At 48.5% G+C, this 22,313-nt stretch overlaps 1 protein-coding gene across 2 annotated transcripts in view; it reads right to left on the bottom strand.

The window, feature by feature from the left end:
- The window catches only part of VPS13D (vacuolar protein sorting 13 homolog D), a 140,956-nt gene that overhangs the window by 27,041 nt on the left and 91,602 nt on the right, over positions 1–22,313 (bottom strand). For both annotated transcript variants that reach the window (XM_055000952.1, XM_055000954.1), the window contains one exon: positions 1,685–1,817. In XM_055000952.1, coding sequence (XP_054856927.1) covers positions 1,685–1,817 — 133 coding nt within the window. The remainder of the gene's footprint in view (positions 1–1,684; positions 1,818–22,313) is intronic.

Raw genomic sequence — 22,313 nt, 5'->3', positions numbered from 1 at the left:
ATGGACTGAAGGAAGAGGACACAGCAGACCTGCAGAAACTTTTCACTGCACTCTTATCTATTTAACTAGGAGGCTCCAATTGGTGCAAAATGCTGCAGCTCGACTGTTAGCAGGAGCAAGCAGGAGCATGAACATCACTCCCATCCTACAGTCACTCCATTGGCTACCTATCAGTTACCATGCTCAGTTCAAGGTATTAGTTATTACATACAGAGCTCTTCATGGCCATGGCCCGACATACCTATGAGACCGCCTCCCTCCCTCTGTCCCTCCACGGCAGCTTCGCTCATCCGAACAGGGTCTCTTGCAGGTGCCAGCCTGCACATGGGCAAAATCAACTGCAGCTCGTACACAGGCCTTCTCTGTGGTGGCCCCTACCCTATGGAACTGTCTGCCTGAGGAGGTCAAGAGAGCTCCCACGCTTTTGGTTTTCGGCAAACAATGCAAAACTGAATTATTCAAAAAGGCTTTTTTACTCAGATAGGAGGGTGGTATTATAAGGAGGGGGTCTTGGATGTTTTGTAATTTGAGGGCGGTATTGTAGGGAGTGGGGTCTCCAATGTTTCGCCAATGAGTTGGGAACCATGGACTCCACCATTATGTTGCTTTATATATTATCTGTTGCTTTGAATATGTACTCGTATATACTGCTTGTGCTTTATGTTGTCTAATGTCAGTCCTAGAATTGATTATGTTCTGTTTCAGCAATCCTTCCACCCTGTATTGGATCCTTGCTGATGCTACGTCTCTGTAAACTTGTATTCATCTACCCTATGACATTGTTTTAAGGAAATGTCCTTGACACTGTATGGAAATGTCTACCCTTGTCCTTGCTACTGATTGTACTGATCTCATACTATGTAGACCGCCTTGAGTCTCAGTGAAAAAGGCGGACTATAAATTACATAAATAAATAAATTAACATTTAAAAATCTATGAATTGTGGATCAATTGTCTATGATCATATTCTGTGGTCTCGTCCCTTCTTCATTTAGCTAAAGAACCTCAAGGCAGCAGGAGCTGGAAAAGACATCCCTCTTGCTCAGATCCTGAAGAGCTACTGCCATAGTAAGAGTTGGCAATACCAAGCTTCACAGACCAATGGCCTAACAGCATCATCGTTAGTGATATAAATAAAGAAATGCCAGAGGACACATGGCTAAAAACTTCCCCGAAGATTTGCAATCGAGAGAGACTGTCAGGGCCTTTTCAGTAGCTGCCTCCCACTTTGTGGAACTCCCTTCTCCAACATGCGGGAGGTTGGGATATTCCCTTTCGGCCCTCTGGAGAAGAAAACATTTATGTTCCTGATGGTCTCCAGAAGAAATAATCAAGAACAGCATCTGGCTCCTCTTTCTCTCTCCTTCCCCCCCTTTTTGGTACCCTCTTGCTTTTGAATATTATAAAACTGTTTTTCAAAATTTCCATGAGCCTCCTTGAGGACCCCCATAGCACCAAAAAAGCAGGGCACAAATCAGCTAATGAAAATTCAGCATCTCTGTTAAATTACATATATCTGGAGATATAATGATGAATTGCTTGAACAGGTTGGGAGAAGGTCTTAGAGCCCAATTCTAATCAACTGAAAACAATGGCTCTTCTGAAATCTTGTAATATACAACCTTAGCACTCAAGGCAAAGCCCTCAATATGCTCATTACACAGCCTTCTGGTTAACATGTTACCATGAGCTAGTCCTTGGATGCCAGCTACAAGATGTTCCCCGCTCGTCGCAGCATGGTATCGGATGTACTCGCGCTCCGTCTGATGTCGATTGTCCATCGTCTTCCCCAAGCCGTCTGACAAAGTCCCGGCGAACTGTTGAAAAGTGAGAAATGACACGAGATGCATTAAAAATGCACAAACTCAAACGAGAACTGCCACAGCAAAACTGCACATGGCTTCAGTAGCATGGGCCCAGATATTATATGACAAGTTCAGCATCACACACAAGTGAGCCCTGTAGTCAATTCGTGATTTCTCTGTTAAGACAAACCGTAGTTCAGCCGTTTCATCTGAACCAAACTCAGGTTTGCATTGTCCTTCTAAATCCAGATTGCAAAAATCAGGATCAAGCTGTGATTTGCAGTCTTAGCTTGGAGGGTCAAGGGCGAGCTACAGTTTGTGCGTTTAGATTTTCCTTAGTAGATTGTTTTATCTGTCTCCGAGGAACTTAGAGGGACAACAAGCATGGTCCGCTTCCTACCAATTTTATCTTCTAAACCATCCTATCAGTTAAGTTAGCTGAGAGAGGGAGGGTTGGATCCTATCAGCTTTTTAAATTCAATTTCATTTAGTTTCCATCCTCACTGCAGTCCCTGCGTCACATGGCTCTCACGATCACTGGTACAGGCTTCTTGGTGATCAAAAAGCACCCCCCCCACATCATTCTTTCATCAGTGGAAAAGTTGATTGAATTCAACACGGGGACTCTATCCCATGGCGAAATTCATGGTACAGCGGGAATTTGAACTCTGATCGCCCCGGTCATAGTTTGAAACTCTAATGACCGTACCACACTGGCTGTGCTGCCAAACTATGGCTGACGTCAAAGCAGAAGTCCTTATTAATTGATTCCAGCATTAAGAACACATGCAAAGATCCGACCGAATTTTCCCTTGGGAAAGAATAACTTTTACTGACCACCATGCTAAAGAAATCCCATGAAACAATATACTTAAGAGGAATGGCAACAAAACAGCTCAACTAAACATTCTACGCGCTGACTGCCCTAAGTGAGGGATACTTCACTAGTTTATGGCATGGGTTCAGACATAATGCTAAACCATGGGTTGGTGCTACATGAACAAGTTCTTCCCCACTCTGCTTTGGGTTAAACAGAAAGTGTCCTGCATATGTTTGCAACATTTTGCTTAGAAGAGCCCCAGCAAAATACCAACTAACTAATGAAAAGTTAATTTGTTGGTGGGGGGGTGTTGTTCTTGTCCTAGCCTCAGTGAACAGAGCAAACAACTGCAGCTTGTGTTTGGAACAATGCCAGCTCTATCAGCCATCAGCACAGACTTGGGTAAAGATCTCCAAACTATCAGCGGCGACGGCATTTCGTAAGGTCAATCACAGGTGGCTTGAGCACTTCACAGTGATGGAAGAACAGTGGAAAGAGGTTTCTGTTTAGATGGAAGAATCTTCCAGTTGCAGAAGAAATTTTATTATGAATGCTACAAACCTATACATTTAAGACATTATCTATTTGTTACACGGGGGATCTAATTTAGAAGAAAAAAGCGGGATGAAAGGGGTAAATGTAAAAGCTTTTGTTATGCATGTGTTGAGAAAGAGGATGGAGGGGATTTCTCCCCCCTACCATCCCCCAAACCACTAGAATTCAGGGTCTCCCGATGACATGAACACATATGAAGCTGCCTTATACCGAGTCAGGCCCTTGGCCTATCAAACTCAGTCTTGTCTACTCTGACTGGCAGCTGCTCTCCAGGGTTTCAGGCAGAGGTACTTCGTCTCATCTGATCCTCACCTTTTTAACTGGAGATGCTGTGGATTGGACATGCCTGCAAAACAGGTACATCTAAGCCCCACTGCTTAGATGGATGGACAGCAGATTCAGGCTACACAAAAAGGATGTATTTTCCTGACACAATGCTGAAAGAACTTACGAAGCTCGCTAACACAAGAGACAGTGACTACCTAAGATAGCTTTAATGGGGGGTAGAGTGGGGGTTGGACAACAGCCATCATAGCTGAAAATGGAACTGCCGCGCACAGCCGTTTAACTCTTTCAGAGGCTGCAGACATCCTCGGTGGACCTCTGGATCAGTCCATTTTATCTTGGTAACCACCACTTGAAGCAAAGTTAGCTGAGATGCAGCTACCTGCTGAGGACCACCAAACAGGCATTAGAGACAGGTAGGGATTTCAACATGAGATTCTGAAATACTAACCTCTCCAACACATTTGTATTGCACCCTTTTCTCCTGGGAAATCACGGCGGTGTAACGTGGTTTCCCCCAACTCTATTTTATCCTCTAAAGAAGCACCAGATGGGCAGACTAGGCTGAGAGAGAGATTGACTGGCCCGAAGTCATCTGTCAAGGTTTCTGTCTGAGTGGAGATTTGAACCTGGATCCCACAGATGCTAGTCTGACACTCTAGCTGCTACACCACACTGTCCTCCACGCCAGTCCTCTGTTTCAACAGACACAGTTGCAAACTCTTACCTCATCCACTTGTCTGGTCGAGGGACATCCCCTCCCCCCCGGCTTATCTTTGGGATGCCTACAAGAACGGTGAGTGATTCTAAGGCATAGATTGTCTTTGTAATCTGCTTGAAGCAGAGCTGCTCAGAATAACATGCTGGGATATCCTGTAAGGTATATGTTACCATAGCTAAGCCTCAAGGTATGCATGTACTGGGAAGAGGGCAGCCTTGGACACAAAGACAAGGAAATCCAAAGTGTAATCGCGGCTGTTTGCTGGCATTGTTTGGCACAGTTCCTCTATGAATTAATGCCAAGAAATGAGGTAGAGGAGAAGTTAAAGGTAAGCAAGCTCATCCTGTTGGACTTCTGTGATTCTGTTACAGGGATACAAAACTAGAGTAATGGTTAATGCCTCTTCGGGCCATTTCTCAGGACTAAGTTTCCGAAGTGCAATAAGCCACATCACACACAACAGATTTTTTAAACAGCCTGCAAGCACAAGTCTGGCTAATTAAAAAACAAAACAAAAACGCGGCCCTGTATTTAACACATAATTTAAAAAAAAAAACACCTCAGTATGGCGTTCAAAGTTTACTGTGCCCGTGAAGTTTGGTATTGAGAAACAATCTTAAAACAACAAACTCGCATCTATTCTTCAAATCACAGGTCTTGCCAGAAAGGTGTGACCACAGATATGGCACGAACGTTTCCCAACAGGATTCAGAACAAAAATAAATAGTGAGCCTAAGGAGTGTGAGATGTTGGAGAGAGCAGAGACCTGGGTTCAAATTACCCGTTCTGCGGATGACCATGCACATGTCATCGTCACACTTTCCAACAAAGAAATGCACTTCCTGCAGCACACAAAAGCTTACATTCATACACAGGCAGGTCCAGTAGCACCTTAAGAGACCAGCTAGATACCCTGGAAATCCAGTTTGGTCTCTAAGGTGCTACTAGACCCAAATCTTGCTCTTCCACTACAGACCAACACGGCTACCCACTTGAAACGACTGGTACACAAGCGAGACAAAAAACCTGAATTTTGTGCAAAGCCTTCAGAAATGCAAAAATGGAGCTGCAGGGTTGATGGCGTCCAGCATGTTCTTAATGCCGCCTCAGATGGGCAGACGCTGGGATGTTTGTGGCAGGCAGAACATGTGGCATGTGTGGATCCCTTGCATGCACCAATAATGCTGGTGCAAGAATAACTGAGGCATGCATGCTAATTCTCTTTACTTTGCACCTAGGCTTTATGTATTGCAGCCAGCTTCCTGACACTCTAATTTACACTCCTGACACACTCACCCTCTGCCAGTATTATAAGGAACCCTTCCCTTTTCTACTCCTAGTATCTGAGGAAGGCAGCTCTGGCTCTCGAAAGCTGGAAATTTAGTTGGTCTTTCAGGTGCTACTGGACTCGAATCTTGCTCTTCTACTACAGACCAACACGGCTACCCACTTGGAACTGAATCGTATCTGTGCTTGCAGAATGCAATCTGCATTTCAGTCATTCATAGAAATTTCAACATTCATGATGCTCTTAGGCCCTGAGCCTCAGGCTACCCGGAGGGGAATGCAGCAGCTGTTACTACGGACTTCTCCTCCAAGGAAAGGCCCTCAAATTAGCTCACATCCCTTCATTAACTGAACCTCGTAATGCGTTCTGACATCAGCATCTTGGCCGGGTGATCTGCGAAGATCCCTCACGAGACGTCCACACAGATGCCCGAGTAGCCCAGTCTTCCCAGAGGAACTGGGAGCCACCCCTGCACTGCCCCATCCATCTCTGCAGATGCCTGTGGAGGAGGGTCACGTTCCCCTCCCGAGGACCTCCTGCGACGATGCCCAGCAGGCACCCACGGGCAAGAGGCTTTGTGTTACAGGCCTGAATGAGTGATCCTCGCAGGAGCCGCCGGCTGTTTTTGCATACACAGAAGGCAGTCAAAAGTCCACGGCATGAACTTGGAATGACCCCAATTGGAGAGTCACCGGCGGGTTCACGGAGAGGGCAGCTACACTTTATTAAACAACTAATACTCTTAACAGATAACTTTGGGAGAAGGGAGGAAAAGAAGGGGAGGGGGAGATAGGCAGCCACTTCTAATCTTCCTCCAACGGCTCAACGCAGGCTGCAACGGGATACGGTGGGAAATCCACACTGCCCTGAAAGCGTGCGCTCGACTGTTTGGATTAACGCAGCAGAGCGCAATTTTTTTTGCAAGTGGAACCTACTTATAAACTTCATCGGACTTTCAGGACTCACTTGCAAAGTTAATCCACAGTGCCTTCCCTCTCCACCAATATAAAATGCAAGGGTATTTTCAGAGTGCCTGATAAACAGGCTGTATTTCACGCCTGTTCCGTACATGAAGCAGCAGCAAAGCCAAGATTGCCACTGAGGTTGTTCTCCCTCGGCCTTGGCATTGTCCTGCAAGACAGCTGGGATTCAATTGTGAAAATGACAGGACGTGGGCACCGTCTGAAGGGCGATTTAAGTCCTTTCCTCCACCCCCTCAACCCCATCCAGTAGGATTTTACACTGTTCACGACAGAGAAGACCAAAACAAACGTACCCTTGGCTTAGCCTTCCAACTTCGGTCCGGATTTCTCAGTATGAGGTGGTGTCCTTGGGGAGAAGTGCTAGGAGAGGCACAAAAGTTGCCCCACCCCCCTACTAAGTATGTTTCTCAACCAGGCAAGTGATGCCAAGGCATATTGCCCCACGGGCAACTGGAAAAAGCAGGTGCACAACTCCTTGATCAACATATGCGGGGTGACAGGGCTGTCCTTCATTTCTGCATGCCGTTTCATAGCCTCCTTCCTCTGCTCGCGTGGATTCTACCCTTGCAAAGGCTAAGCAAGCTCTGCCGCACGGCCCAACTGTGCTGATCAAATGGAACTACCTTATTACAGTTTCAGGTGGGCAGCCGTGTTGGTCTGCGGTAGAAGAGCAAGATTTGAGTCCAGTAGCACCTTAGAGCCCAACTAGATTTCCAGTGTATGGAGCTTTCGAGAGTCAATGCTCCCTTTGACTTTTGAAAGCTCATACCTTGGAAATCTAATTGGTCTTTAAGGTGCTACTGGATCTGAATTTTACCTTATTACAGAAACTCAAACAAGTGCTGGGATGGGGGGGGGGTTAATGGGTAGGATAGGAGGCAACGAAACGAAGCTCAGTCCAGAGACTGAGGTGGTTGGTGATGTAGCCGACTCAGAATCTGGCATGCTCCAAATGGAGATACACTCCCTCTGAATGACGCAACACTCCTTCTGAATGATGCATGTATTCAGCGGGAGCACTGCTAGATCTGGTCTCACCGATGGACAGCCTGGGTGTCATCTGTGGCACAAAGCACCTTTAAACAAAATTTGCTAGCTTGCCAAGATGCAACCCTGCTGTGTCAAACATGGTTTGGCCGGAGTTAACTGTGCTCTGGCTATATTCTCATTACAGTACTGTAATGCGCTCTTTGTGGGGCCTGCCGAAGCATCGAGCTTTACTGGTAAGGACAGTATGGAACACAGTGGCAGGACTTCATTGACCACTGCTGCGCTTCTGAGCATACTTGCAAAGTGCTGGCCCTGACCTTTAAAACCATCTAGGGCTTCATGTCAGCCTGTTCAACGGTTCATATCTTCTGAATAGTCCCAAGTCTGTATCCACCTCTTCGAAAAGGAAATTTTCCTCATTTCTAAAGACGTGGATTGTGTAGATGGGTGGCAGTAAAAGTGTACTGCCACCCAACTGCTTCTTATTTAAGTATTACTTTAGAGCATTTTTATTAACTTGATTGAATGTGCAGCCCACTCCTGTTATAAGGGAAGATTAAGGAAGGTTCCTTATTCAGACTGTCTTTGCGGATGCTCTCCGGAGAAAACGGGTAACTTAATACACATTATGATAGACTGTCCTTTTTATGTTAGTCTGAGTTTTTTAACTCAGTATTGAGATAATTTTTCAGCTTTGTCGCAATATCACTTAGTTTTACTCCTTTAATCTGACAGATCTCCAAATTCATCACGAGTTTTTTTTAAATTGGTTTAGTGTTATGTCAAGATGACACTATTCAACAGACAGGTTTTTGACTTCTCAAGACTTTCAGTCCTTTCTGTTTAGGAAAGGAAAGGAATCTTTAAGTACTTGGGCTGTAGGCAGCTTTTCACTTCCCTATTCAGTGCTGTCTGAGAATTTGCTAAAGAACATTTCTTCGTTCTGCTAAGTTGCATAAGACCCTTCCAGAGGATGCATCTGACGAAGAGAGCTGTGATTCTCGAAAGCTTATGCTACAGTAAAGTTGGTTAGTCTTAAAGGTGCTACTGGACTCTTTTCGATAAGACCCTTCAACTGTTTTGATCATTCCTAACCCGCAGCCCTTGCAGCTAGTTTCCTTCTGGTGATCTGGTAATTTTAACAGGTACGGAGGTGGGGACTATTTGAGGGTCAGACGGAGAACTTAAAAACAATACCAAAAAAATGGGATCTGCAGGCTTAACTAAATCGCCTCCAAATGCACCTGACTGCTTAAAATTCAGAGCTGCCCTTCCTTGTAAGTTATTCTTTGTTCTGCGCTTTCTGCTCGTGCCATGCTGTGACCTTATAAAAACGTTTTCTTGAAAAACAAGCCACCAAAAGGCATGCCAGTGTGCTTCTGAAAGCTTACTTATTACAAGGCACACAGAGTCCGGATCAAACTGTTCCCTTGCCAAGGTTCAAAGTCATCAATCTCTCCGATTTACACAGAGGGAAGGAGGAGAGAGCGGGGCCAACCTCCTAAATTGCAAGTTTGGTATTACCTAACGTGTGCTAAAGTCCTTGCAGCCTAGCCGCCGTACAGAATTAGCTTCCATATGCCAGGCCGAGTCCAGCTTAAAGCTTAATGGCGACATTTGTCAGCTACGGCAGTCGCAACAAGATTGTGGGGAAAGAAACACACAGTACTGTCAAGACTCCAAAAGCGGCTGACAATGCAATCCTGAACAGTTCCACTCAGAGTCCTACTGTAGTCTACTCAATGGGGTTTACTCCGAGGAAACTGTCCTTATGACTGACTGCATGGACAGAAATGCAAAACTGGCACAGGGAGAAAAAAAAATCTTAAGTGTTAGTGTAGTGTAGTTCTTAGAGTGTTGGATTAGGATCTGGGAGACCCAGGTTCAAATCCTCACTCTGCCATGGAAGACGGCTGGGTGACCTTGGGCAAGGTCTCAACCTAACCTACCTCACAGGATTGTTGTGATATTAAAATGAAGGAAGTAAGCCAATTTGGGTCTCCATAGGGAGAAAGGTGGATTAAAAACTAAGTAAATAAACTATCCTCCCTTCTGTTTCCTGGTTCTCTGGAAACACACAAGAGCCAATTTGGTGTAGTGGTTAAGAGCAGCGGGATGCTAATCTGGAGAACCGGGTTTGATTCCCCGCTCCTCCGTTTGAAGCCAGCTGGGTGACCTTGGGTCAGTCACAGCTTCTCGGAGCTCTCTCAGCCCCACCCACCTCACAGGGTGATTGTTGTTGTGGGGATAATAAAATACTTTGTAAACCACTCCAAGTGGATGTTAAGTTGTCCTAAAGGGCAGCATATAAATAGAATATTGTTGTTACTATTATTGTTATTATGAAGTTGGGTCATAAACTTGCCGGCCACAGAAAGCATAGAAGATGCTTCCTTTCCTGTTGGACTGTAGTGGCTTTGTTTAGACATTACACCACACCGTAGTTTGGCTTAATCACAGTTTGGGATCTGAACCCTGGCTACAAGATACAAATCTACGGACAAAGTCATGATTTAGATACCTTGTTTTCATTTTTGCTTCAGCTCGGTCCCCTCATCGCTTAGGAGCGCTGGTCACCAAAGACGTAATGGGTATATCTACGGTTACAGACATCAGCAATCACACGAAGCTATAGTAGTGCAAGCCAATGGTTTGCAAAACAGCTTTCAAACTACGGCTCCGTTCAGACACCATGCAAAACCATGGTTTATTTCAACACTGCTTGAGTCTGTGAAATCAGAATGAAGCTGACAGACAAGAAGTGAACTGTGACTCACAAAAGCTCATACCCTACCACAAATGTTGTAGTCTTATAGGTGCTACTGGACTCTTGCTCTTTTCTACTGCTACAGACTGACTAACATGGCTACTCATCTTGATCTATCCTCTTAGGATTGCACAGTTAATAAGCAAACCAGAACCTGCAGTTGGACAGATACTAACTAACCACTGTTAGAGGAGTGGCCTGTATTCGAGACAATCACACTAAGCATGGCTAGTTGAACTAAACCAGGGTTTCACATCTTGATGCCTGAACTGAGCCAATGGCTTCTGATTACAGCCAGCAAGTTGAGTTCAAGCTATGATTGGCCCAAAAAGGTTCTTCCCCACTGGCACATGGTGGGAGGGGCACGAAGGAGCTCTCCTCCCCTCTTTGGCTTCTGCTAAGAAACGTCCGTAATGCTGTTGGCTGCTCAACAGCAGCTGTAAAGGGGGATCAAGCATCACCAAGGCTCTCAAGTTCCACCAGGAAATCTGCCTGAAGAATTCCAGGGAATCAAGATTAGTTTGCAAAATTCTCAGTGAGGTTTCACCTGTCTGTACCTTGGGGGGTGGGGGGGTGGAGGTTTGTAACAATTTCAGTCTGTCAACTGATCATTTTTACCAGGCGTAACCTTCTTTTACTTCATTTTTTAAAAAAAGGCTTCTTCCCACTTTGTATTTTTATTCCTCTTTGACTCCTTTCCTAACTGCGCTAAGCGGCTGGTGCAGGGGAATAAAAGACAGCTGCAGCTGGTTCAGCAGAAATCGAACCTCCCTAAGAAAACATCAAATTTTAACATGAAAGCTGAGCTCTCCTTGCGAGGTTTTTCTCCATCGCTTATATTTATAGCTTTCGGAACCTTTATCACCCCAGCACAGCAAGCGAACTTTGATATTCCTCCTCTTGCTTTGGTGTCTGGAAGTATTATATTGTCAAGATAGGTACCTCAGAGACCTTCTTAAGACTGTGAAGCTATGTGCTCAGTACTGGCAAGTCTCCATTTCCAGTAAAGCATGGATTTTAAACACTGCCGTCAAATTATGGTGGAGAGCAGCGAGCCACCACGCTGGATTCGTGATAGAATTCGGCTCGGTTCAGACGTGACAGGAAAACCGTAGCCTGCTGCCAAATGAACGAGCTTGAGGAATCCTTGCACTTCCTCCTCCCCTCATGTATGGCCAGGTTACCAGATGTCTCCAAGTTCACCATCAACCATAGATAGTCCTGATATCCAAGAATGCAAATGATGCTTTGCATGTTCTCCAGAGTTCTGGCTCACAGGGACGATGGCCACAAACCCGAGTAGCGATTCTGACATCCACAGAGTTCACTGTGAATCTGAAGATCTAATTATTTGGCAGCCTGCTAGGAGAGGAGGAAGTAAAGGAAGGGAGTGCGTGAACTGAATGATCCCCGTGGTTTCTATCTGAGTCAAGCTTTTGTGCAATAAGCAACAGTGGAGAAGATTACCCCCTCCCCAAGCCACTCTACCGGTTTAGCGAGAATTTGCTTCAATATTGCCCCAAAGCAGCAAAGGTGTAGAAGATGAGAGCCACTTATTTATTTTATTTCCTTTATTTATATACTTCGCTTTCCCCCCAAATGGCCGCAACATTCTCTCCTTCTCTGTTTTATCTTCACAACAAATCTGTGAGTCTCTCCTTTTCCATTTATCCTCGCAGCAACAGAGGTTAGGCTGAGAACATGTGACTGGTCCCAGATTACCTAGCAAGCTTCTACTGCAGAACAGAGATTTGAATACAGGTCTCCCTTATTTGAACTTCTTGCAATCAGCCCACCAGAGGAAAATGCTGCTTTTCCAGGAACAGCATTCCCTCAACACACATACACTAACACAGAGATATGGGTATATCACGCATGTCTGAGCTGAGCAAGAACGGGGAAAAAAGAAACAAAACCCCGGGGAAGTTTCCACCCATGTGAGAGCACATCAAATAACAGTGTTGCAATTTGTGTGAATTACGGGATGACGCCAAAACAGAAAGCAGCTCTGGCTCAAGCGAAAACCTTGGATGACTCTCACCCTCATGTACAAATAGTGCCAGCAAAATCTGTTACATCAAAGTAGAAAAGATATGCGTTAAAAGGAGTTGTGACCAACAGATTACAATTGTGTCATCACACTCGCATCTCAACCTATGTCCCATTTATGACTCCTAGATGCCTCCTTAGATATGTAATTGAGCAACTGACTGGTTTTTTGGCTACAAAACCTTATGGCTTTAAGGTGCCACCGAAGGTCTCAGTTTTGCTGTGGTTACCTTCTGGAATTTGAAGTTTGTGCATCCCTCACCCAAAACACATACAAGGCAAAGATATAAATTCTCACCACAGTTCACTTTTGATATCAGTACATAAAGGTGATCTAAAAAACAAATCAAGATTTAAAAGGAAGATCCAATCCTTCCATACCCTCGTTCTGCAAATTTCTCCTCCTTCTCATTGAAATATCTCTGTGCCCTGACCCTCAACTCCTTCTAGAGTTGACAGGCTGTGCCTACGGCAAAACCATAGAGTTTCCAGCAATTCCTAGAGATATGGTGACATCACTTCCAGGGCATTTAAAAAAAATTATCCTGCTGCTGCTCTAAGCAAGCAGCACTGTTTGGGGCCTCTCAATCCTAACTTTACTGCCCTCAATGTATTGTTGAAGGCTTTTACTGCCCTCAGTTTGCTTCCTGGACACCTAAGAGGTACCACCAGTTTCTTGTCCCCTGCAATTCCCACCCCCCCTCCATACCAACTTCTTCTGCAAAGCTGTCAGCTCAAAACTTCACACACAAAACTCCTTCCTTTCTTATCGAGACTAAACTAAAACGCCAATTTGCCACCTGTGCATGCTATTCTCTATCCTGTTTTTTCTCCCCCCACCCTGGCTGCAATTTAATTTGAACGTTCCTTGGGGCCGGGCCTGTATTTTTTTGCCGCAAAAACCTTTAAAGAGTTACAGAGCTTTACAGATCACTTCTGAAGGGGGGTGAGAGGGCAGAGGATAGGGCCTCTGAGGGATATCTTAATGGCAGTCAGAGGTGGGATATAGATTTCCTATAATTTCCAACTAGCTTACAAACAGCAAACAGCTGTCTGCTTCTTGCCCAGTTGATGAAGCTGTTTTTAATAAAATGCCACCAGACATTGAGTTTCAATGTGGAAATGCTGCACACACACACACACACACACACACACAAAACCTCACACACACTCATTTCACTGGTAAAAGTTACAAGAACTCTAAAGCTTTAAGTTAGAGGGTGGAGTTGAATCAATAAAAGCCTTAAAAATTTATTCTGTGGTTTAAAAGTTCAGTCTTCAACTGTCATCTCTGCCTGAGAAGTTGCTGGAAGAGGAATAATTTTGGGATTTAGTACTGTTAAGCTTGAAGGAGGAAATTCAAAGTTGAGACTGGGGGGGTGGGGGGGGGGTGAGAGGCGACGCCAATAACTCAAATAAGACTCCATGGCAGATGGAATGGAAATTCCCGCAGGTGGCCACATGGAGGATCAAAACACTTTGTAGCGCGTGCGCGCACACAGAAAAACCGGCTAATCTCTGAGGAACAATACGGCAAGAATGGACTGGAGTGAACTTTCATTAACCTGGGCTTTTGTGCCAATTTAAATACACAGATCCTCCCCACTTGAAAGAAGCCATTCACCCACTATGCACTCCAAGATACATGGAAAAACCATTATGGGAATAATCAACACAGTGATTAAGAGAGGGGGAAAAAAATCTATACAATGGCAAAACCAGACAGAGCTCATAAACGGGGTGGTGTGCGGTTCTGGCAGGCGCTCTGTTTCTTTTAAAGGGGCAATTAAAACGGAGCCTTGTAGGGTTGCAGTGACGCAGACGGGCCAGCCGTTATATGAAGCCTGTGAACAACTAAGTTTTCAAGGAACCAGGTAACAGAGGGAAGACTGGGGTAGGGGGAGGAGGAGAGAGAAAAGCATAAATCCAAGTATCCCGAGACATCTGTGGAGAAAAGACTTTGGCTGCCTCAACTGCCAGCAAGCCAGAACTGATGTCATGTAACCAAAGATGGAAAGATGTCTGCCTCTTCTGAAATCAGGTGGAAGGAACTGCAAGAAAAGACACGCTAATTAATCATCGGCTCCCTGCAGACAACATGAAGGCGGGTGAGGACAACAGCTTGCTGCTCTGATCCGGCTGCTTTGGCGGCGAGAGAATACCAGACTGAGTTGTGTTTCTAAAAAGGTTTCAGTGAAATGGGCCCAATAGGTTGCAATGGTGACATGCATGGCCTGGTGGATTTCAAACCCAGCTTTGGTGCTCGAGGAAAACGAGACCGCAGGAATATGCAACGCTGGGAACTGTTGAGAAAGCACATGAAAGATACATCACAAGTCATAACGCCACTATACAAGTCTCCGCTGCGGGAAGCTGCCTTTTGCCCAAGGCGAGAATCACAGCCAATCCCTATATCTTCCCCACAGTTGCCAAGTTGAAACAAGAACTACCAAGGAGGAAACAGGAGCAACGCTGTTGTCATGGGAAGAAAACAAGGGAAAGTGCCTATGAATTGGACTGGATGCTTCCCAAATGCTTTTCTGCAAGTAGTAGGAAGAATAGGAACATGTCTGCTCCACCTCTGTTGATGCCAGGTGTCCATGTGGGGACACAACATTCAAATAAGGCAAGTGTATGTAAGGTGTCCTCAAATCGCAGCTGACTTATGGCTACCCCATAGGGTTTCCAAGACAAGAGATGAACAGAGGAAATCTGCAACCATGGGCTTCCTTGGTGGTCTCCCATCCAAGTACTAAACCTGGGCTGATCCTGCTTCGCTTTGACATATAACGAGAGTGGGCTCGCATGGACCATCCAGGGATACAACAGCCCTTCCACCACCCTGCAGCCAATCCGAGTGAATTTTTGAGTCAGTGAAACCAGAATTTATTTTAAGGCCTGCTCGAACGACAGTCTTGCCCTTTTTGGAGGAGAGAAGTATCATAAGACCCGTTGCGAGGCTTTAGGAATTTATTGTATTCTAAACAGAAGTGCTCAGTGGGGAGCGGGGTGCATCTATCATTGAATCACAAAATTCCTTGGGGGAGGGAAAAAAAGATACAGCCTCATTTTCAACTGGCCAAGTAATAACAGAGCCAACGTGAGCTTCCTCCTACTCTGGCCTAGAAATAGCACAAGCAAAGCAAGTTTTTCCTCCTTTGCTGCCTTCCACGTGAACAGTTCGTTTGGCCATATCAGCTGATGTCTGCTTAAAATCCACAGCGATGTGCAAAAGGGCACTGCAGCACCGCTGAGAGCCAGTTAAAAACAACACTGGGCAGTATCCATGGCACATGCTGGAGTGCCCCGTTACCACGACTTCCAACTTACACTAAACAGTTCTATTTACATTCTCTCTCGATACAGTCATCTACGACCTATGACGGCACAAAGAAGGTCTCAGGATAACAAAAGCCAGGAGCTAAAAAGTTCCTTAAGGCCACAAAGCAACAAGCTTCCCAGACAGATCTTCGACTTCCCCCAAGTTCGAAGACCTCCAGCTCATAACATAATGAACAATAAAAGATAAAACAGGGTTAACATACCTGTAACTTATGTTCATCGAGTTCTTCTGTGCTGACACACATGGGGACTGCGCAGGCGCAGGCCAGCCGCCGGAGAATTTTCTAGAGCTTCCAAGGCTCCGAAGGGGCCGTTTGTCGCGCGCCTCAGCGACCGTCTTCCCGCCCAAACGGTCACGTGATCCTACAGCGACCAACGGCCCCTTCCCTCAGTTCTCCTTTGCCGCCGCTTGACCAACACACTTCAGCCATAACACCTTAAAAACACCAATATCCGTTACAGCCATCACAGTATTGTGCATTGGAGTTCACAGCGGGGTAGGAGGGAGGGTTGTGTGTCAGCACAGAAGAACTCGATGAACATAAGTTACAGGTATGTTAACCCTGTTTTCATCTTCGTTCTTCTGTGCCTCCACACATGGGAGTGTACCAAGCTTCACACAATAAGGAAGGCGGGGGTGAAGTCCAACACAATTTTATTGAACAAACAAGAACAACAATAAATAGATATGCATATATACATCCATGTAAAAAACTGTGTAAGGACACATAAATATTCAATATTTACATATATACACACCCCCAGGTACATATATACACACTTTCACTCAAGGGTACCCAGCAGGTACGCCAAGAAAGTCATTCCAAAACTCCCTCAGGAAAAAAGGGAGTGTAAGACAGCCTTGGCCACAGATACATCCTGCTCCGCATTGACATCAACGGCGTAATGCCTGACAAAGGTGTCTGCAGAGGACCATGTGGCTGCTTTACAAATGTTAACCAGGGGCACCCCCCTGAGGAGTGCCGAAGAGGATGCTTGGGACCGCGTGGAGTGGGCTCTGACATGGAGCGGGCAAGCCACCCCTGCCAGGGAATAGGCCTTGCTAACGGCCGTCACAATCCACCTAGACAGGGTCTGCGAGGAAGCCCTGTTACCCTTGTCCTTGGCCCCAAAACATACAAACAGGTGAGGACAGTTGCGGAATCCCTTCGTCCTATCAAGGTAATAGGCTAGGGCCCTCTTCAAGTCTAGGGAATGGAGGGCCTTTTCCCCCTTAGAGGAAGGTTGAGGAAAGAATGCAGGCAGTGAAATATCCTGTGAGAGGTGGAAGGCGGACACCACCTTGGGCAGGAACCCGAGGCAGGGACGCAGGACCACCTTGTTGGGATGAAACACAAGAAAGGGAGGGTCAGACCGCAGTGCAGACAGCTCACTGACCCTTCTGGCCGATGTGACGGCCACCAAGAATGCTACCTTGTAGGATAGCATATCCAAGGGGCATGTAGCCATAGGTTCAAATGGAGGCAACATGAGACGTGAGAGCACCAAGGACAGCGACCACTGAGGCACTGGCGCTGATACAGGTGGGTAAAGATTGTACATGCCCTTAAGGAACTGGCGGGATTGTGGGTGAGAAAACACCGTAGCACCCTCAACTCGGGTGTGAGCAGCTGATATCGCTGCCAGGTGGACCTTGAGGGAGGAAGCCTTCAAGCCCAGGCCACGCAAGTGGCACAAATACTCGAACACAACCCCCAAGGGACTGTTGTCAGGCACCACTCCTCTGGCAAGTGCCCAGAGCTCAAACCTGCGCCACTTGGCCGCATAAGCGCGCCTAGTGGATGGCCGACGAGCATTCAGGAGGACCCTCCGTACCTCGTCAGTAAAGCCTATCGGGGAGGAACGATCCGCCAAGCCGTTAGGTGCAGCTTCCTGGGATCGTGGTGGACCAGGCTCCCGTTTAGGAGAAGGTCTTGCCGAGGGGGCAGACTCACATACGTCCGTTGGGACATCTGCAGGAGCTTCGGGAACCAAACCTGCCGTGGCCAGAAGGGGGCCACTAGGATGCAGTCCGTCCCGTCCTCCTCTATCTTGCACAGGACCCTGGGAATCAAGGGGAATGGAGGAAACATGTAGTGCAAGCCCTGCGTCCACGTAAACTGGAAGGCATCCCCAATAGAGAGGGGGTCGCTCCCTGCCCTGGAACAGAACGTGTGGGCCTTGGTGGTCGCCGCAGTGGCGAACACGTCTATCACTGGATGACCCCACATCCGGAAGATCGGCCCAATGCACTCTCCGTTCAGTTCCCACTCGTGGTCTAGTAAAGGGGCCCTGCTGAGGGCATCTGCCCGGGCATTGTCTGACCCAGCCACGTGTATAGCACGGAGCGACACGCCGTTCTTGATAGCCCACTGCCAAGTGAGTGTGGCTTCCCGGCACACGGCCATGGACACTGTGCCCCCCTGCTGATTCACGTAGTACATGGCAGTCGTGTTGTCCGTCTGCACCAAGACATGACGATTTCTCAGCAGTGCTGTAAGAGACACAAGTGCGAAACGAATGGCCCTTAGTTCAAGCACATTGATATGGAGGGTCTTTTCCCTGTCAGACCAGACATCTTGCACCGACACATCACCACAGTAAGCCCCCCATCCCAACAGAGAGGCATCAGTGGTAACCGTGATGTCATGGTGTTGATACCCCAAAGGGGTCCCCTTAAACAAGTTGTCATCAGACAGCCACCAGTCCAAGGAGGAGAGGACGACCCTTGGGATAGAGAATTTGAGGGACGGAGGGTGCAGCAGAGCATCGTACCTCCGCACAAACCAGTTCTGGAGAGGGCGCATACGCAGCCTAGCGAAAGGCACCACAGAGGTGGCCGCTGCCATATGCCCTAGTAAGCACTGGATAGTGCGCACAGACTGGAACCGGTTCCTTTTAAACATGGACACTAGACCCCTTAGGGACCGAGCCCTCTCCAAGGGGAGCAGGGCCTTACCCTCCACAGAGTCTAAAAGCGCACCAATGTAGGACACCTTGCAGCTAGGCACCAGCTTGGATTTCTCCAAGTTCACCAGGAGCCCCAGGCGTTGGCAAGTGCTAAGTACCAAGCCAATGTCCTGCACCAGCCTAGACTCTGATTCAGCCACGATGAGCCAGTCATCGAGGTACGGAAAGATGGTACAGCCTTCTTCCCGTAGGAAGGAAACCACAGGGGCCACACATTTAGTGAACACTCGTGGGGCAGTGGACAGGCCAAAGGGGAGCACCTTATACCGGAAAACCCTATGCCGGTAAACAAAACTCAGGTACTTCCTGTGCTCCTCCCGTATGCCCACGTGAAAGTATGCGTCTTTTAAGTCAAGAACCGCAAACCAATCCCCTTGCTTCAGTAAGGCGATTACCGCCGCCAACGTAACCATTTTGAACTTGGTCACCTTGAGGAAGGCATTAAGGCCCCTCAGATCTAAAATGGGACGTAAACCCCCATCCTTCTTAGGGACCAGGAAGAACCTAGAGAAGAAACCCTTTACAGAGTCCTCATAGGGCAATTCTTCCACAGCACCCTTGGCCAAGAGCGACACGATCTCCGCATCCAGCTCGGCCATAGTGTTATTGACAGCTGTCAGGGGTGAACTGCATCTAGGCAGCTCAACGAACTCCAGCCCGTATCCCAGTTCAACAATAGTTAAGACCCATGAGTCAGATGTTATTGACTCCCACTCAGAGAGGAGTGGACTAAGTCTGTCCGAAAAGTTCGGGGATACGGCTGGCGCGACCCGTCAGTACTGTCTCCCGGCGCCCTGCTGATCTTTCTGCTGGGCCGGTTGCTGTGCCTGACGAGGCTTGAAGGGCCGACGCCTCCTCTGCTGTTGTGCGGGAGGGTAAGGCCGCTGCTGGTAGGCAGGATACTGATGGTAGCCCGGCCGCTGCTGTTGGTATCTGCCCTGGTAGTGGTAAGGGCCAGACCTGGGAGCGTACCGTGACCTGGAGGAGGGCTTGTCCGCTGGAGCCAGACCCAAAGACCGCGCCGTCTGCCGGTCCTCCTTCTTTTTCTTCAGGGTCTCGTCGGTCGATTTGGAGAACAGCGAGTCCCCCTCAAATGGCATGCTCTCCACCCTGGAACGTACCTCTTGGGACAGGGCCGTAGACCGCAACCAGGAGTGGCGCCTGAGGACCACCGCCGACGCCATACCTCTAGCAGCAGTGTCAGCAGCGTGGCTCCCAGCGTTCATCTGCTGCTTAGACAGCCTCACAGCCTCTGTCTGCAGCAGGGACACCACAGCCTTCTGCTCAGGAGGGAGGTCTCGTGTATAGGATGCCAACTTCTCCCAGAGGTACAGCTGGTACCCTGCCATGATGGTCTGATAGTTGGCAATCCTCAGACCCAGGGAAGAAACAATGTACTGCCCATGGCATCCAGCTTCTTGCCCTCCTTATCGGCAGGCACCGAGGAGTGACCCGATCGCCTGGGGTTGAACTCCTCTGTGACCAAGGAGGAAGGTGGAGGGTGTTTCACCAGCGCCGGCCAGGTACCCTGCTTGATTTTGTAGAGCTGCTCAATCCTCTTGGATGTTGGAGGCTGATCACAGGGCACCTGCCATACCTTCTCCACGATTTCCTCAATACCCTCGAGCATGGGGAAGCCAACGTACGCCGGGTTGTCTCCGTAAATGCGTTTGAGGAGCTTGTCCTTGGTCTGGGGAACTGCCGAGGAGATGTCCATCTCGAGAGCCTTGGCCATCCTTGCCATCTGGTCGGCGTAGATGCGGAGGTCCTCGAAAGGCGAGTCCGCCGATGGCACTAGCTCCTCAGCCGGCGATGGTTCGGACCAGGACTCCGACTGGTAGCCGCCAAAGCTCTCCACATCCTCCTCATCGGAACCGTGCTGGGATTCCGGAACCTGGAGCGGAGGGGGAGCCCACGCCGACCTCGATGTCGAAGGCCTCGGTTCCGACACGGAGAAGCCCGCAGGTGCCCCCTCCCATTGGCAACGGTATGGCGAGGGGAGGTAGGAAGCCTGCCGATGCCGGGACGCAGTGGACCGGACTGATCGGACACTGTCCCCGGAACCATGCCGCTCACGACCGACCGGAGGTGGAGACGGACGGGCAGGCGACGGACGGCTCCGACGAGGAGACGGGCTCGGTTCCAGCCTCGGCGACCGAAGGGGAAGCGATGGTCGGCTCTGACGGTGCGGGCTCGGCTCCGGCCCCGACGAGAATTCCGCGGGCACCGTCTCGAAGGCCATCGGATCCGGCACAGGAACGGTGATGTCTTCTGGCTCCGGGGAGCCCAGGTGAGGGGAAGGCGTGTGAGGAAGCACGATGACCTCCTCCTGAGGAGCGGGACGCGGCGACCGATGATGCTTGGTCTTCTTCTTCTTCTTCGCTGGTTCCGAAGAAGACCTCGGAACCGACGCGCTCCTCACCTTCGAAGGGGACCTCGGCTTCGACCTCTTAGGCTTCATCGGAACCGATCCGGACGTCGGTTCCGACCGGGGACTCGGTACCAGGATCCTCGGTTCCGACGTAGGTCTCGGATCCGACCTGGTAGATGACGCGCTACGGGGCGGCCGCACCGGTCCCTGCGCTGGAGAGGCCGCTCTCGACGCCGAGGTACTCGGGGGACGCGGTTTCGACCCCGACCTCGCGGAGGCCACTGAGCCAGCTCTGGAATGCCGTTCGGCAGAGGGGCTTGGGCCGGCCTTGGAGGAGGGCAACGGAGCGCCTCCGGACATGACCTTCTGCCACAGGGAGGAATTCAGTCGGGCCTTGCGCTCCTGCCGGGCCTTGCTGGTGAAACCCTGGCAAATTTTACAGGCCGTCACATTATGGGTCTCCCCCAAACAGAACAGGCACAGTTCATGGCCATCGGTCTTGGCCATTTTCGTGTGGCATTGGAGGCAATGCTTGAAGAGAGCCTTTGAGGCCATCTTCAGGGGCACGCGAAAGGAAGGTCAAAAACAGTCCGAGTCAAATTACCGAGTCCACAACAAAGTCCAAAACGAGATCCGAAGAATAGTCGAGGTCACGAAGTCCGAAGTCAAAAGCCAAGCAATCAGTCAGAATAAAGCACGAAGCACAAAAAAGCACAGAGCAACGAAGCTCACGTTCTCTCCAAGCGGCGGCAAGAAGAGAACTGAGGGAAGGGGCCGTTGGTCGCTGTAGGATCACGTGACCGTTTGGGCGGGAAGACGGTCGCTGAGGCGCGCGACAAACGGCCCCTTCGGAGCCTTGGAAGCTCTAGAAAATTCTCCGGCGGCTGGCCTGCGCCTGCGCAGTCCCCATGTGTGGAGGCACAGAAGAACGAAGATGAACAAGGATCACTCTGGTCAACACCCCATCCCCTCGCTTTCACTGCTTCCCCTTTAAGTTAGACAACAGTTGGGTTCTTCATTCACACTGTAAACCAAGTCAAACTTGGATAAATGTTGGGTTAATTCAGACGTGGCGGCAAGCTGCGGCTTCTGCTAAGTACAGAGTAGAACCCTAACGATGGCTTGAGCTTCCAAATGCACAAGTTTGCTTGCCTGGCTTTGGTTCCCCCATTGACTCATCTTCATATATTCACTCCCAGCACAGTTCAACAGAACAATGGGCACAACCTGTGGTTTGTTCATACAGACATCGCTCCCCAAGTCAGCACATGACACGGTTTGCAATGACACCATTTCAAAACCACTGAGCCCAGTTCACCAGCCAATCCCCCAAGCCACGATTCATGTCTTTGCACAGCACACCAAAC

Source organism: Eublepharis macularius, chromosome 17 (assembly GCF_028583425.1).
Source record: "Eublepharis macularius isolate TG4126 chromosome 17, MPM_Emac_v1.0, whole genome shotgun sequence".
Classification (NCBI taxonomy): Eukaryota; Metazoa; Chordata; class Lepidosauria; order Squamata; family Eublepharidae; genus Eublepharis; species Eublepharis macularius.
Note: the sequence above shows the minus strand (reverse complement) of the source record. Positions and strands in the feature narration are given on the sequence as shown.